Consider the following 17,307-nt stretch of genomic DNA (forward strand, 5'->3'; position numbering starts at 1 on the left):
AATGAAAAATATCAAGTGTGGCAAGGATGATAGGAATGTCCCTTCTGTGAACACTTGGAAAAACAACAGGCTGACCAGGCTGCTGGAGAGGAGGCCTCTGGGCCTCTCTTATCTTGGTTTAACAAATGCTTCTTGAAGGTAGTGAGAGAGGGCTCACAGTTCCCGTGGTGTACTTATGGACCACTATATCCTTTAATTGCAGGTTCTGGGTCCTCAAAGTCAGACAAAAACAGTAGCATGTATTAAGTTTCCTAGGGCTGCTGTTAACACATTACCAAAAATGGGGTGGTTGAAACAACAGGCGAGAAGACCAAAATCAAGATGTTGGCAGGGTGGCGCTTCCTCTGGAGGCTCTAAGGAAGGACCTCTTCCTTGTATCTTCTAGTTCCTGGTGGCTGTTAGCATTCTGCTGCCCACGGCTACAACTCTCTGCCGGCTTCAGAGTGCCTTCTCCTCTGTGTTATCTTCCTTTGCCTCTCTAAGGACACTTGTGATAGCATTTAGGGCCCACCCAGAGAATCCAAAGTAATTGCCTCATCTCAGAATGCTTAACTTAATTAAATCTGCAAAGACCCTTTTCAGTAACCTTTAAAGTTCCAGGGATTAGAGCTTGATATTTTTAAGTAGTTATTATTCAACCTACTACACTTGTGTTTAATATTTTCAAAATAAAGGAAAAAACTAGTAACTGTGGAGAGAAGATCAGGGGAAGGAGTGGCCCTGAGGAAACCTTGGTGTGTGTGTGTTGGGAGGGGGTAAACTGGGAGGAGGTAGAAGAAGCCTTACCTAGCAGGGGAGTAATATTCTCTGGGTACAGAGGAGCGACTGGGAAACTTTACAAAAGAGTACTAAAGGAGAATTTCCCCCTTCTTTGCCAGGGTCCTAGGATCTGATCCCAATAAATAAATTACTGCACTTACATGTAAAAGCACTTCCTGAAGGAGTGGGCAGTAGGCATGCTGTGGTAGACCGAGCTAGCTGCCCATTCAATATCCATTCTTTCCTTCTTCACTGAAAAGAATATCACTTTTATTTGGAGCCATCCACTGCTCAGCTAAAAAAGTTCATTTCCCAGGTTTCCTTGCAGCCACTGGTCATGTGACAGTTTTGACTAGTGGGAGGTAAGCAGAATTATGCAAGTGGAGTTCTAGAAAAGCTGTTGTTTTGCTAATAAAAGGGATACACATTTGCACCTTTCCTGCAAACCTTTCCTTCTTGAAGCACTGCGCTGATGCCCTCAGGTGTAAACGTCAGAATCCCTGAGACCACAACAGAACTGTAGAATCCCCGTACCAGCCCTAAACAGTCTGCCAGTAAACTTTTCTGTTATAAAAGAAAAACACTCCAATAGGGTTTAAGCCACTGTTAAACTTCGTTTGTAGTCGAATACACTTTTAAAAAACTAAACAAAACAATAGCTAGGTGTTTCACAGATACCATAATGTCAACCATAATTATTGGACAATTCCAATTTCTCTGGAGACTTAAAACAAAAAATGCCTTCACACCAATGCAGGTCCCAGACTGGTCCTCTTGAATGACTGGGTATAACCTGCTCCCACACATTAGCCATAAAGTACAGAGAAGGTTAATTAGATTCTTTATTGATTCCACCAATGTATTAGTAGATATGATAATAATAAATGGTACTTTTACATTCTCTTAACCAAAAATATAACAAATATTTACACTCAATAAAAATACAAAAAGCATACAGAGGCACTGTCTTTCTAAAAGACATAAGTTTAAGAGGTATCAAAAAATAGGAGACAAACATTGCTTGTTACAGGACACTTTACAATCACTGAATTGTGCAGTATAATTGCTATTTGATTATTATGACTGTGCAGTTTTGTTTTTGTCCTTTGCTGATCAGCTCACGTTTCAATTTTAAAAGGTTAAGTACAACTGTATTCTGTGTATCAAAAGTAAAGAAGCCTTAAAAAAGCACAACAGAAATTAAAGATGAACTGGGGTTCAAGTTTAAATTTGAAAATGTACTGTGACACTTTTTTGAAGATTTATCCCTTTGCTATATCGCATTTACGGTAATACTAAAGGGATACATCTACTTTAATATCACATTTTTTAGAAATGTATGTATCAGAATAATAATCAGAGTCTTAAATATACAAGGAAACTCTTTCTCCCCTTCTTTTTAAAGGGGAGAAAACACTTTGTAAAAATTAGAATTGTTCTTGGATATCTCCATGATTACTGTCACATTTCAAGCCTAGGAGAGATTCTCAAAGTGGTTATGCAGATGATGACAATGCGACATCACCCTCAAGAAAAACCATTTAAAGGCTTTTTCTCCCCAAATATCATACTGCAAGTAACCATTTGGAGAAAGTAAGACTCTATTAAATTACAATAAACCTTTATGGAAGTATATATTGGATTTACTAATTCTCCAAATCTTTCATTATGCAGAGATTTTTTTTGTTGAAACTTATTATTTGGCAAAAGTTTGCAGTGAGGATTTACTGCTTCAATAGCCCTGGCAGATTCAGAGTTGTGGTACAACAAGGGCACAGATCTCTTCAGTATACTTATAAATTTATAAAATAAAAACAAATGGGCATTTTGAATTGGAGCAAGTATAGGTTAAGGCGTCTCTTGTTCTAGTCGCGTGACAAATTAAGAGAAGGCAGGAATGTACCGTAAATTAGAATATAAAGATCAAAACGCCACGATATTTTAAGGGATAAATACATATCAAACTAGAAAGCATTTGGCTTTAGTTCTTGATCAATGTGATCAGCTGATCCAAACACTCACATTTCAAGCTACAGGAAACAAAGGCAGCTACAAGGTGCAAGTCCAAAACCACAAGCCTCTGACTCTCTGTGCAAGATATTATCCACAACATTGAGGACGATGATGGAGAAGGCTCCCATCTGGTTTGAAAGACCTGCTAAAAAAACAGATACTGTGCAAACAGCACATTTTTCTGGGGAGTGGATAAAAAATGGTGAGAATAAATACCCAAACTGGATAAAAAGATGGTTGTAGCAAAAATATCTTTCACTTTGTTTTGCTCTGGACATGAAAATAATATTGTGTAAATCAGTGAAAGAAAACTTTATGATCACAGGACCACTGTTTATAGATCAAACCTTTACAATGTGACTTTCAAACCAGGATTTTTGATCCAGGTTACTTTCCATTTCAATGGGCCAAGAAAGCTATGAAGCCAACTAGCCTCATTCTAACATACCTGGGGTTAATTTCTAAGGCTTAAGTTTCGTATTTACAGTTTTTTGCCCATGGGAATTTTTCAGACATGTTATTTTTCCTAAAATGAAGAAATTATCATTTTGATAGAAAAGATGGACTACTGCCATTTACCAGTTGGAACTGATTTACGATTTTAAAATGAAGGAAATAGGAGGATGATAGAGAGAAGGAAGAGAAAGCTAGGAAAAAATGAGAACAAACTTTTCAAAAGGAAGTAGTAAGCCAACGAAATCCTATAAATTCACATATGGATAACCATTCAGAAGTAAACCTATTTTTGGCTCCAAGTTGATCTGGGTAGTACACATTAATGGCTTTGGCTTTTTTTTTTTTGGTAGTCACAGAAGTTTATTAACCTTTCACTTGCCTTTACACTAAAAAACAAATGAAAAAATTTAAACTTAAGATGTAGAAAAACATCATACTTAATCTTTTTTTTTTTTTTTTTTTTAATTGATTAATTAATTTATTTATTTTTGGCTGTGTTGGGTCTTCGTTTCTGTGCGAAGGCTTTCTCTAGTTGTGGCAAGCGGGGGCCACTCTTCATCGCGGTGCGCGGGCCTCTCACTATCGCGGCCTCTCTTGTTGCGGAGCACAGGCTCCAGACGCGCAGGCTCAGTAGTTGTGGCTCACGGGCCTAGTTGCTCCGCGGCATGTGGGATCTTCCCAGACCAGGGCTCGAACCCGTGTCCCCTGCATTAGCAGGCAGATTCTCAACCACTGCGCCACCAGGGAAGCCCAATACTTAATCTTTTTTAAATGCGGAAAGTCTACCTCATCCAGTGAACAGTCACTGAAATTTTAACTAAATACTTAAGAGTGCCACGCCCAACAGGCTGTTAAATATATATATCTCCTTCCTCTCAAGGCCTAAAGTGAAAACCGAGAAATAATCATTTCCATAATTCTAGCTCCTCTTTCCCCCACAAAATTTTCAACCAATTATAGACCTTGGTGTGCTAATGAGCTTTACCTGCAGCCAACTGGGAGCTGCAGGGTTTATGAAGATTAAAAACAGCCTTGTGCTGTGAGATGGGGGTTGGGTGGTGGGTGCCGCAGAACACCTCATAAAGCTAAATTGATCTTCATGACTATACCGCCAAAGATAACATGTCCTTTAAAAAAACTCCATATTTGAGTTGTGAAAAATTTTAGGTATGGGTTTCTACAGAGTAGAACTGTCTAGAACTCATTCTCTATTTACTGCATTTATACTTATAGCTACAGTTAGACAGAGAATGACTTTCACTTCAGAAAGAACTGGTATACATGTTATGTAAGATAAACATTTCATTCTTTGGAAATTAGAGTTGCTACACACCCCATCATACCCCTTCCTTTTCCCAAGAGACTGCTAAGACCCTGTGGTAGCTTCATTTGGCCTTCCAAATCCTGACCAGCAGATGGCAGTATTCTCCTTCCTAACACCTCAACAGCAAAGGGATTCCTGTTCCACTCAAACTGAGACCCTACATTTCGTTGGTGCTATAGATGGTTACATCTCTGTATAGATCAAACATATCATCCTGTAAAGATGGCTTCAGTTTGGTCAGATCAGAGACAGTTTTATGGCCTCAAACATGAACATCAATTAACAAGAGCTCCCAAATACAAACAAAACCACAAAACTTCAAATAATAAGTTACTTTTCAAATACATAAAAATATCCTTGGTATTGGCAGACATTCTGAATTTGTCTGTTAACCCAAGCTATGGCTTGAAAATACTACCACTACTACTATCTTAAAAATAACATGTTAAAGGAAAATCTATAGTGATATATATGGGGAGGACTCGAGTTTGAATTTGTTCTAGTAACTGTGGTCCCAAGGCAGGTCTGGTATGCAAAGCGAAGACTGGTATCCAGGCACAACATCCATAGCTGAGGAAACTATGCATCTGCAGGGATTAAATGAAAGGAAGCATGATTCAGGGCTATCTCATTGCTCAGAGTACAGGGAATAAAACCTCTGGGCTAGCAGCAGGAGCAGCGAGCTATTTGTTGGCAACGGCCTGCAGAATTGTGAGTTGGTTCTGCCCACTCCTTCCTCCGTGACTTTCAGTAGACTTCAATCAGGTCAATCCAAAGGCTACACTGCTGAAACCTGTTCATTTTCTGAAAATAATAGAAACACAGTTAAGCGGTAGGTCAGCATATTAATGAAGATCAACTAACAATCCAGTTATCTGTTTAAAAAATTAGTCAATTTCAATTAAAGAAATCCTCTCAAATATCCCATCAAAGGCCAGATTTTATTGTAATGACATTTTTGAGTTCTGATCACACTGAAGGCTAACAATCAACTGGAATTTCAGAACTGCTTTTTAACCACTTTATTACTAGATTGTTTAAAAGGATAAAATTCATTTATTGCCAAAATTGCAAAGTTGGTCAAGAGTTCTGCTAATAAGAGGAACTCTATCAAACAGCATGATTTCAGATAATTTGACATTTTGATACTTGGAGTTTCAAGTGTCCATGCATTAGTGTAAAACACAACTCTACCAATGTCAAGTGCCTCCTCTTAAAATTATCCTTTTACACTGAGCTGCTATCTATTAAATACAATCAGCTTGCCCCCTCCATTTACAAAAAACACACCATCGTATTTAGGCATTTCTTTTTCTAACAGAGATTTCTAAAGCAGTTAAAGAAGACATTTCTGATTATGTGAAATACCAGAGTAAAGACCATTCAATGTGTTTAGCAATTCATTTAAGAGCCATTAAGGTAGTTTGTCAACATACCATCTGCTTCGCTATCTGCGTCAGTCACATCTGCTAGTTTAGGATGGGATGGCTGCAAATTATGCCTCTGAGGCTGAGTTATGATCTTCGATGGAACACAGGCCACAGGGTTGCTACTGAGAGAAGCTGGTGGCAGTCTAGAGAGGCTGTTATGCATCATCTTTGACCTCTGCACTGCCACACTATAATCTGGAGGTTTTAGGTGTAGGTGGGGTCCTTCCTTTAGGTCTGCTAAAGAAATCCCCATGTATCCTGGAGGAGTGGGAGGTGGCTCCCTATACCTATCCTCCTTCCTGGGTGAGGTGACACAGTACACTGGCATGAAAAATAAGCAATGGAGATGTTAATGAAAAATATAAGGAATGAAAAAAAACATACTGAAACTTATTACAATGACAAAATAGAGCTTTAAAACTGACAAAATGAATATATTTGAACACAATGGCAGCAGGTTAAAAACACTTTTAATAAGCTTAATAAACATGATATTTAAACTTGTTTTTAAAATACATAAATTACATTGGGTTTTACAAACATTAAATAGAATGAGACAGTTGAAGGAGATGACATTGATGACAAGCTTCCTCCTTTCACAGGTCAGACCACAAATCACAGAAGTGTGTGACAAATTCCTCAAGGAATACAAGCCCCAAAGGTGAATGAGTCAGAGACATTTAAGAATTCACCCTGAACATCTATACTCTATTAAATGGGGGGATTGTCACAGAAATGATGTTTAGGCCCTCTACTTAAGGGCTATTTCACGTCAGTGCTGGCATATAAACAACTTTAAAGAGGAACTAATTCCTTCAAAGACCTTATTCCTAACCTCTGCTCTATGATTAAGTGAGAAGAAAAGCCATAATTTTAGGAAATCCATCTTAAATTAAGTTCCTCTGATTTTCAGTGGACATGAAAAATAATGGTGACTTAAAATCTTTTGCCCTAAGTTTGTACACCCTGGGTCTAAGGCAAAGCTTCAAAAAGCATCAGAAATGGGCTTCCCTGGTGGCGCAGTGGTTGAGAATCTGCCTGCTAATGCAGGGGACACGGGTTCGAGCCCTGGTCTGGGAAGATCCCACATGCCGCAGAGCAACTAGGCCCGTGAGCCACAATTACTGAGCCTGCGCGTCTGGAGCCTGTGCTCCGCAACAAGAGAGGCCGCGATAGTGAGAGGCCCGCGCACCGCGATGAAGAGTGACCCCCGCTTGCCACAACTAGAGAAAGCCCTCGCACAGAAACGAAGACCCAACACAGCCAAAAATAAAAATAAAAAAAATAAATAAATTAAAAGTTAAGTACATTGGAAATTGGAAATAATGTTAATTCCGATTAAAAAAAAATTTACAAAAAAAAAAAAAAAGCATCAGAAATAAGTTAAAAAGGAAGTTCCATGAAATTAAGACCAATCCACAAGACTCACAGGACAAATGGCTCTGAGTATCTTGATCATTAAGTAACTTTTAAAATACAAACACTATCTATATACAAGAAGAATAAATTAAAAAGGATCATTAAATTCTCCCCTTAGAGAATCAAGTTTGCCGATGCTGAAATTTCTACAACTCTACCAGTAAAATCTGCATGTAGTATCAAGGTCAGAAAGGATTTCCATTCCCATCTGAGGAGAATGGAGTGGGGAGGGGGTGGAGAGGTTGTGAAAAGAAGACAAGAATGAAGAATGTAAGTGATTTGCCCAGAGTCAGCTAGAAATGAACAAAAAAAATTTTTTTTAATCTATTTTCCCAAATGGATAAGAAGAGAAAGATTTTACATCCTTGCACACACATGCTTGTATATCCGTATAACAGTTACCTAAAAGGCTTTAATAAAAAATCCTTGGAGAAAACTGAATGAACTAAAAAATCCAACCTATAATGAAATTTGACAAGTAAAAAATAAATATGCTAAAAAAAGCACGTGTCTTTCATATCTTTAGTAGTTTAAATTGACATCACGAATATAGTATAAAGAGTTGATTATGGTAATATTGATTCAAAGTACAGTCACTCCACATAAGAAAAAAACCACAGGTGCTATTATATCTAAGTACTTATATAAACTCAAGAATAAGGAAAAAAATGTATTTGACGGCCAAATACTAAAAGAATACACCAAGAAAGCTGTGCATGGTTAGAATGGAATCCACAAACAGAAGCTGGCACACCCATGATATGTGCTAGGAGGGTATAATGAAAAATGTTTGGGTCTTCTTTTTTTTTGGCTGCATCGCGTAGCATGTGGGATCTTAGTTCCCTGACCAGGGATGAAACCCGTGCCCCCTGCAGTGGAAGCACAGAGTCTTAACCACTGGACTGCCAGGGAAGTCCCTGTTTTGGACTTCTTCATCACACTTTTTCCACCACTTGTACTACTTAAAAGCAGTATCAGATTCAAAGTTTCTACCATGTATGCAAAGCAAGTAGGGTCCAAACAATTTATGAGGTGGCAAAGAGAATAATCCCTTTATTACTACTGCACAGTAATGCAATAATATTTTAATAAAACCAAAAAGATCTCAAAAGCAAAACAAGACATATAAACCTGTCCCCCTTATTAAATTCCTGCATGTCAGCTTTTTCATTTTAAATGGCTTGAATATCTGCCCTAAAGCCCTTGAGAAATCATGAACTTTTTGAAAATAATTTGCATGTGGAGGGAGGAAAGAGAGATTAGAGTAAGAGAAGGGAATTTTCCAAGAATAAAATTCTGGGCCAAGGTCACTTTACCACTTAAATTCTAAATGCCACAGATATGACAAAGAACACACAACTTACCAATCAAGCCCTTTTCTGTACTCGAAGTAACAGTTTTATAAACGGGGTCGATGCCGTCCTTGTGGTCCAAGCCTTCAGCTGACTCAGCTGGGGTGCTCTCCAACACTCTCCGTTTAACTGTCCCATAGTTTGGTTCGTATGTATCAGACAGAGAACTAGAAGAAGCCCAACTCTGCCTCATCTGATTAGTCTCTAGGCTTCCTTTACACTGACCACAAGTTCGAGAGCAGCCTTTAGGACAGGTACAGGGCTCACAGTCAGTGGGTTCAACTTCAGCTATGGGACCATCCAAATGGGTATGTCGATAAGAGTTCAAAAAATCCCAGCCTTTTGGGTTTGGAAGGCTTTGGAAGTTGTCATGGGAGCTGCTTGAACAGGAAGTCCAACTTCCACGACCACTATCAGCTGCTTCTATAATGATATGCTCGTGAGAAATCTCGTCATTGCTCATAGAAGATGAGACAGCTAAATTCTTGATTAGTGATGGCTTTGAGAGTGTCCACCTAAAATTGGAGATACACAATTAAAAGTAATTTACTGGCTTAATGGAAAAATTTTCTTCAGTCCATTGCAAGTATTACTGCCTACAAGAGACTATAGAACATGCATCACAAGTGTTTAATGCCAACATAACCTTGTGGAAAAAAATGACACTGTGTAATCAATCATTAACATTAATGTTAATACTTAGCTCGAAACATACACTGAAGAAACTCAAATACTTAACAAGGTTTCCTCAGAATTTTTCTTGAATTATTATGAAAGATGAGGTTTGAAATGAATAAAATTAAGTATACATTTTCATTCTTGGTCAACATAATGCAACACTAGATTCTCTCCATGCACACAGAATTAAGAATCCTCAATTACAGGAACCATGTTTTATTTTTCAGTGTCTCTGAGGTACCAAGGAAACAGCAACTTCCCCAGTTACCTACTACTAAATGAATTCTATCGTTTATAGCAAGGGTTCTCAAACTTAGTTTCATGGACCAAATCAAGCCAACAGCCTGTTTTTTTATGGTCTTGAGCAAAGCATGGTTTTTACGTTTTAAAAGGTTTAAACAAAATGGAACAAAATACTCCAAAGATTTTGAGACAGAGACCATATGCAGCCTGCAAAGCCTAAAATATGTACTCCTTTAAATGGGCCTTTACCTGCCCACCCCCCAAAAGGTTTGTGACTCCCTGATTTATAGTACAGAGCACATAGAGCAGGGATCAGCAAACTAGAGCCCAAGGGCAAATCCAGCCCTCTACCTGTTTTTGTAAATAAAGTTTTATTGGGACACAGCATGCCCATTTGTTTACAAATTGTCTAAGGCTGTTCTGAGGCAACAATAGCAGGGTTGAGCAATTGCAACAGAGAGTTTACAGCCAGCTACGTCTACAGTATTTACTATCTAACTTTTACAGAAACAGTTTGCTGACTCCTGGTCTAGAGAACCATAGTTTAGAAACCTTTACAAGTACGATGATAATACTTCACTATATCTTAAATTTTTCATATTAAAGTGTACCAGATTTAACAGTATCAGTTTAGAATCAACTTTCTCAGTGCTTTCTGAAGATTTCCATTTTGTTTGATTCTAAATAGAAATTTAGAGTTAACTTTTTTTTTTAAATTGACTTTTTGCTAGCTGATAATTCTTACTCTCCAAATCATACTTTGAGAGAGTAAGGATCAAGGACTAGTCCTACTCTCCCAATCTGTCTACAACGTTTATAGCACTGAGGGTACTTCCCATTACACACGCTTTTTGAGCAATCTCTAACCTTACAGCCAGAATGCAAGAACTACTTCCCACCTACCAATAGCATCTTCACTTTGAGTTCTTATTGATCAAAAAGATACATGATGTAAGTTACTTGAATCCAGTAACACTTAAAAAATGAGCACCCATATATCTTTCAAAATAGTACTTATTTGCATATTCAGTATAGAGAATACATGCTTGGTTCTCCTGTTCTTTCAACTACCCCTTTGGTGGGGGTGGTTTTAGGTTCAAATTAGGGAGCACTGCTTGCAGTGGCCACTCGGCTAGGGTTTTGTGATGTGAACCCAGGCAAGGATGTTTACCCAGGGCCAGGCTGACTATGGTCTCCTATCCCTGAGGAGTGCTCTGTCTTTTCAAATGCTCCAGTGGATTCAGGGACTGCCACAGCCTGGGAGGAACACCGTTCATCCTGTAGAGCTGCAGACATGGAGTCAACAGAGCAATTGCTCACAATGCTGGACCGTGAAGAAATCTCACTATGGCTGGAGTCAGACAAGTTGTCAGATTTAGCTGATGGTATAAGTGTATAACCTGAATGAGAGAAGACAATTGATCAAACTACAAAACAAGGGAACGGGAGTGGGGAGGGTCAGGGAGAGGACAAAGAAAAATATAAAAAGAACAAAACATAAAGTGAGTATCAATGTCAATTTCCATCTATGTAGATGTAATGGTGCCGATTTTCTGTACATGTTCCTTTACATATCCATTCACCTACCTACCCACACGGCACCAATCTAATTCCAAATTCAAGAAATAGAAAGTCAAAACCCAGTATTACTGAGAAAATTAGTTCAAAGGTAAATCTGCCCTAGGCTCTCACATAGCTACAAGCATTTAATAAAACAAGAGGCATTAAATATATTACAAAACATTAAAAAGTAGACATCTTGAACTTCTCAACTTCTTTTTAACCCTATGTCCCCTCCCCTTTGATTAATATAAATATTTCAAGGCCTGACCTGAGTGTCCAAAACACCACCTCGAGGCAGGGGTATGTAAGGGGAGTCCGGACTCAAGGGAAAGAATTTTATTTTTGTTTTTTCAAACTGCAAATACCCTAGATATTTTGCTTTTGTCACCTAAGAAGTCTTGCCCCAAGTTAAAAGCCATTGTTTTAGTATTTTTAAATAAATTGTTTTAGATTTGGACTTACTCTTATACCTAGTTTCCTTTTTCTTCACCAATTTAGCAGAATATTACATTAAACAGCTGAACTGACAGATTTACAAGAATGTAACATGAAAAAACCCAGCATCTACCTGTTTTAAATTGCTCTATGACTTACTGCACAGCAGATATAGCTAGAGAGATTTTCTTTAGCATTCTCTGGAATAAAGGGGTGGAGATGGAGTAAGGTGGAAGGTTCCAAAAACAAATCTGCAGCATGATAGTTAATGTACACAATCGTCTGTTTTGGTAACTGTTAGAAAAATAACCAAACTTCTTTTGTTGAGAAATAAAGAAAATGCTGTAGTAATCCCAGCAAGGAGTAGGTCTCAAAGAAGTAAACAATTATCTTCTTGTTCACTGAGAGAAGAATGAGGTTGATTAGGTGCATGACCTTTGGGTCCATTCCTAGAAATCTCAAGAAGAACTATAGGCTTTACACTCACATATAGCTCAAGTTATTACAAAAAAATTGTTGAATAATAACTTTATTAATTAGTGTCATTAACTATTTCAAAAACAAAACTTAAGACTCAGAAAATGTGTGATCTGCATTTGGCTTTTGTGCCAGGCACAGGACAAGCCAAGGCAAGTCAGTCTCTTGACTCCTACCCCAGTTCTCTGATCTTGGGATCACTGCTGTTTCTCAGTGCCCTTCATGAAGTGATCGGTCAATTTTCAAGAGGACCAAGAAAATGGATGTGGTAAATAAACTAAAAAAAATTCTTCCTCAAAAGAAAAAGTCATTGTTCTTTTATCCTGGGGGACAGACTTGCTTTACTGTTTTAAAAATAATTTCATTCTTATGTCTGTTAGATCAGTACTTGTCAAATATAATTAACTCTAAGAATTACCTGGAAGGCTTATTAAAACACACATTCTTGGGCCTATTTCTGGCAATTCAAATTTACAAGGTCTGCAGTGGGACACAGTAAGTTGTTAACAAGTTCCCCAGATGTTTCTGAACCTGCTATGTTAGACTATCTCCTCCCTCCTCTGATCAGAGTATATATGAAAAGTGGATGATATAAAAAAGTTTATGTGGACAAGATACAGTTTCTTGCCTTCCAAACACTTCACTTTAGCTTGTAAAGTAGTTGCAGTAATAAGATAGCAACACAATTATCTAAGGCAAAGGTTCTGATCAGATTGTTACTGGGGGATTTAATGTAGAAGTAAATACTGGTTCCTAAAAAGCCTCCTCTACTTATTGCACTCACAGACCCAACTGCTACCAGCAGGAAATAAAGCCAACTACAGAAAACAAGAGTATTAAGTTTACTAACATTAGCAAAATAACATATGTACAAATAAGGCACTTTAAACGGATACGATTTTGTTGTTGGAGGACCTGTAACACTAATCATAAAATGCTCATAAATAGTATTTTAATAAGTTGTCTGTCTGAGCCTTATTTGACAAATGACTTAATTTAAGCTACATTTACATTAATAAATGAAAACAAATTTCACACTAAAATTAAGTAAGGAACTTCATCAGAGTGTCTTTCTCCTTTTAGACTTGAATCGCGTATAGAAGCAGTTTAAAGTGTTACTGTTGCCTCGGCTATTTGAATTGAAGATGTCATTCCCTTTCTCATCTTTGATGTTGCTTCCAACATCCTTCACTTTCTCACAGCTTTCTGTAGCTTGATTGAGATCTGCGTCCTCTTTTTTGCTGTTGGCTAGTCTCTCCCTTGAAAGAGTTCTTTCCCTAAATCTTCTAAACGGGGATGTCATTCTTTTTCTGGCTGTGTTCTCACAACTTGTCCTGTCTCTATTCTCCTCAGTGGCCTTCTCGGTCCTGTCTGTTCTTTTGGCTGTGCTCCTGGTAATCTGTTGGATTTTCTTTTGCAAGTAAACCCCACCTATTCCGGGGCAGCTGTGGCCACTGATCTTGGTGCTGGACTCACGGGGAGGGGATGAGGAAGACCCTGAGAGGCGCAGCAGGATGCTGTGATCAGATATGATACTGCCAACTGGAGGGAGAGATGCAAAAACCCTGTCATGGTCAATTAATTCTTTCCAATTAATCACAATTAGCCTGGTTTTATAACATTTCACTATTAAAAAATTCTAACATCTTGACAATATCTGAAAAATTGAAATCTAGCAACATATTTTTTAATGCATGGAGATTCTACTATATAGCATAAACAAGACAAACACAGGAGAAAGGTTACCTTGATCAGAATAAGCTGGTAATAAAAAATTGCTGAAAGTAGCCCAAGCTGGTAAAATCATAAGCCAAAATATGACAAGAGTATCAAATAACCAGAATTATTTCTCAAAAGTAACTATGTCTAGAATTTTCAGGCAGATTCTACTAAGAAAAAGCTTAGCAAAAATCAGATAGGACATATAAATAGTATATACAATAGATGTATTTATAAAGCACAATTTCTGATCCTATTTTCTCTACAAGGCAGAGAGGTTGACTGCCTGAAGCATTGGGGAAGATAAAGGTTAAGGCCTCTTGATGTCTCACTTTTTCAGTTCTTTCTTGTTTAAATTCTCCTTTTAAAAATCGTGAACGTAGGCTTATTTTCTTAACTGTTAGAAAACAAAGAACTATTCCAAAGTATAGCAAGAACTAGAAACAGATTCTAATAACATACTCTTAGTTTAATGACATTTTTGTTCAATCACGGACCACTGGCAAAAACCTGTCTATGGAAATAAACAAGCAGAAATAGTTTTGAAGAAAATAATTTTCTCAGATTTCTAAGGATTCAGATCATGACTATGACAGGCTCACAAATCTATAAACATCATGGTCAACTGTTGGCCACATACTGAAAGACACAATAGAGAAAAGACTTCTCTATTCCAGTGGTTAAAATGCATTTGTTTGGAATAAGAGCAATGGGGAAATTCCTGTTCCTAACACCTCTTCCCACAAGTCACAATGACCCATAAAACACCAAATCCGATTCAACTAGTTTCCTGGTTAGAGAACTGTCTATAATGGGACCTCTGGAGGGTGTAAAGATGTTCTGAAAGAGCATTAAGAGCATATGGACATTGTTCATCTGGACCATCTGTGTGAACAGGCACTGTTCCCAGCCCCAATCCTTGGGACCTGATAAAGGGTACTCTGGATAGGATACACACATAGTAAAGAGATGAAAGATATCTGTGTGCCTTCCCGAATCATATATGAGCTGTATACAACAGGAACGGAAACCTGTGTTTTACAAACACATCTATTATGTATACTTTTATATGTCCTATTCGATTTTTACTAAGTTTTTCTTAGTAAAACCTGAATGAAGAGTCTAGCCAGTCTCAGCTAAGTAAAGAGGGTCAGTAATGAAGTTATACTGCCCTGGAGTGGCAGCAGGGAAGAAGAAGAGAAACTCCGATTTACTAAACACTCACCACGTCTCAAGCGTTACAGATATTATTTCATTTAATCCTTAAATAAGGTCCTAAAATAGGTGGTCCCTAACCCATCTTATAGACAGGAGACCTGACCTTATAAATCAGTTGCTTGTAATAACACAACCGTCACCGGGGACAGAGTCAGGATTCAAACTAAGGTCTGGCATCACTGTACCACTCTGCTGTCACATAGTCAGCAAAAATTAAAAAGAACCCCCAAAAGTGAGGGAAACTTAGAACACAGGAGCTGAGGAAAGCTCTGGAAGCTTCTCCTTCCTGCTAGAATTCGTTAACTTGTCTTCCCTCTGACCATGTACCATTTTGTACTGTGTTTATTCAAGGATGTAATTTTTTTACATCTGTGAAATGCCATGACTAAGGAGTGTTTTTGCCAGGGTACACGGAGAATGTGGAGGGCCAATGTAAGAAACACACACGTTATTTAGAATGCTACATTTGCAGCTGACATGAAATGGCATCTTACATGCATACTACCCAGGCTAGTCAAAAAAAGAAAAGCTTCCATCTGAATTATGAAAACATAGATAAAGAAGAGCAATTTCAGATTTTTTAATTCAAAAGGTTCTACATTAGCATAAATGTAAAAATCCACAAGGGTGCTGTACAGGTTATTATAAATCTTGATTAATAAAAGGTAGTAACACTCCATTACTCAAGAAAGGAATGTATCATCCTAAATATTTGTTTCATTTCCTAAATCTTGTAGTTGGTTAAAAACAATTTCTTGTAGACATTCTTATTTTAAAATACTTCAGAGAATTGTTTGAATTAATTGGTAATTTGAATAACATCAAGAATTTGTACAGACCAAAACAACTGTGAGTTCTGCCTTCATTCTTATCTATACTTGTCCTCCACCAAAGAAGGACCACACTTTGAACGCAGGAGTCCTAACTCCATGATGCGTAACACCTGGAAACCATATAAATAACACAATCCAAAACATGAAAATGCAGGAAGTATTACCAGTTGCACTTTTCTTCACACTTTCTATTATTACCATAGACCAAAAGCAAAATATGGGCCACGTAGTGTTGTTTGGTGTAACAAGAACCAGCTTGAACAATTTTATCTTACCTTTGCGAGGGGAACCTTGAGGAGACGCAGGAGGACTAGAATGTAAGGATGATGCCATAGAAATAGTGTCTTCTGTATGTTTCTTACCACTTATTTCTTCAGTTGTTCCTAAAACTTTCTGAGGTAAACTTGTACCTAAAAGTAAAATCAAAGAAGCAATTAAGTATCACTTCACAATGTGATGCAGTTGCCTAAATTACTACATAACTAAAGCCATGATGCACAATGGCTAGTGTAGTTAACTGAAATGTATAAATGACAAACAGGGACTAAATGACTGGGTAATGGCAAACAGAGATTCTCACCTCTAGGTTATTTGTTCAAATTCAGCCAGTCAGCGCAGATCAGATTATAACAGCTTTTTTGGTTTGTTTTGTGGCATAAGGGATATTGATTTAACAGTCTGAATACAGTGTCCCACCCCGCACAACTGACACACTTATTGGAAATCTTAGTAGAGAAGGCATGGATTCAAACTCTTCCCTCCCCTCTAGAGGTGGCCTCTCCAAGTCAGGGCAAGGCACGTGGCAGGGGCAGTGCAGGGGTGCTGGCACTGTCACTACCTGTGGTGCATCTGTGCTGTGGGTACACAGAAGCTGCAGGGCTGCCAGTCCAGCCCTTTTCAAGAGCACTAAATTCACACTACAGGAGAGAAGCAGACAACAGAAAGAATCATGAATTTATAGAAAAATAGTATGAAGCCCACTGGAAACATTCCTGCAAAGTTCTATCATCACTCTTGTCCAATAGCTGGTCCTTTTCAGCATAGGTCAAACTTAGCAATGCTTTCAAATACACTGGTATTTTTACATACATCCTCTCGAAAAAATGTCAAAGAGGTATTGACACTGTTTTTAACCAGTAAAGTAAGCCCAACTTTGATGAGTACTCAGCATAGTAACAAGCAGCCCTTTGATACTGAAAAAATTTAAAACACAGTATACAAACACTACTCTTAATTAAGTGCCATTTTAATATAAATATATTTATCACACAAATAATAGTCATATTAGAGCAAGAGGGAAGAGGGCTACCTGGTACAAATAACACTGCCTCTCAAGTGATGACATCCAAGTAAGAAATCAGAGCTAGACTTGTCCCATGTCTCACTCC

General features: G+C 37.9%; 1 protein-coding gene across 12 annotated transcripts in view; it reads right to left on the bottom strand.

Moving 5' to 3' along the window:
• Nucleotides 1-1,600: 1,600 nt before the first annotated feature.
• RAPGEF6 (Rap guanine nucleotide exchange factor 6) overlaps nt 1,601-17,307 on the bottom strand; it is a 235,557-nt gene continuing 219,850 nt past the window's right edge. For 9 of the 12 annotated variants that reach the window (XM_059917009.1, XM_059917006.1, XM_059917004.1 and 6 more), the window contains 5 exons: nt 16,195-16,329; nt 10,846-11,074; nt 8,766-9,268; nt 5,989-6,303; nt 1,601-5,356 (listed from right to left, as the gene is read on the bottom strand). In XM_059917009.1, coding sequence (XP_059772992.1) covers nt 5,331-5,356; nt 5,989-6,303; nt 8,766-9,268; nt 10,846-11,074; nt 16,195-16,329 — 1,208 coding nt within the window. In that variant the 3' untranslated portion in view covers nt 1,601-5,330. Of the gene's footprint in view, nt 5,357-5,988; nt 6,304-8,765; nt 9,269-10,845; nt 11,075-13,209; nt 13,692-16,194; nt 16,330-17,307 lie in introns of those variants that run through there. The other 3 variants (XM_059917011.1, XM_059917008.1, XM_059917014.1) reach the window with 2 other exon arrangements.

This window comes from Balaenoptera ricei, chromosome 3 (assembly GCF_028023285.1).
Source record: "Balaenoptera ricei isolate mBalRic1 chromosome 3, mBalRic1.hap2, whole genome shotgun sequence".
Taxonomy (NCBI): Eukaryota; Metazoa; Chordata; class Mammalia; order Artiodactyla; family Balaenopteridae; genus Balaenoptera; species Balaenoptera ricei.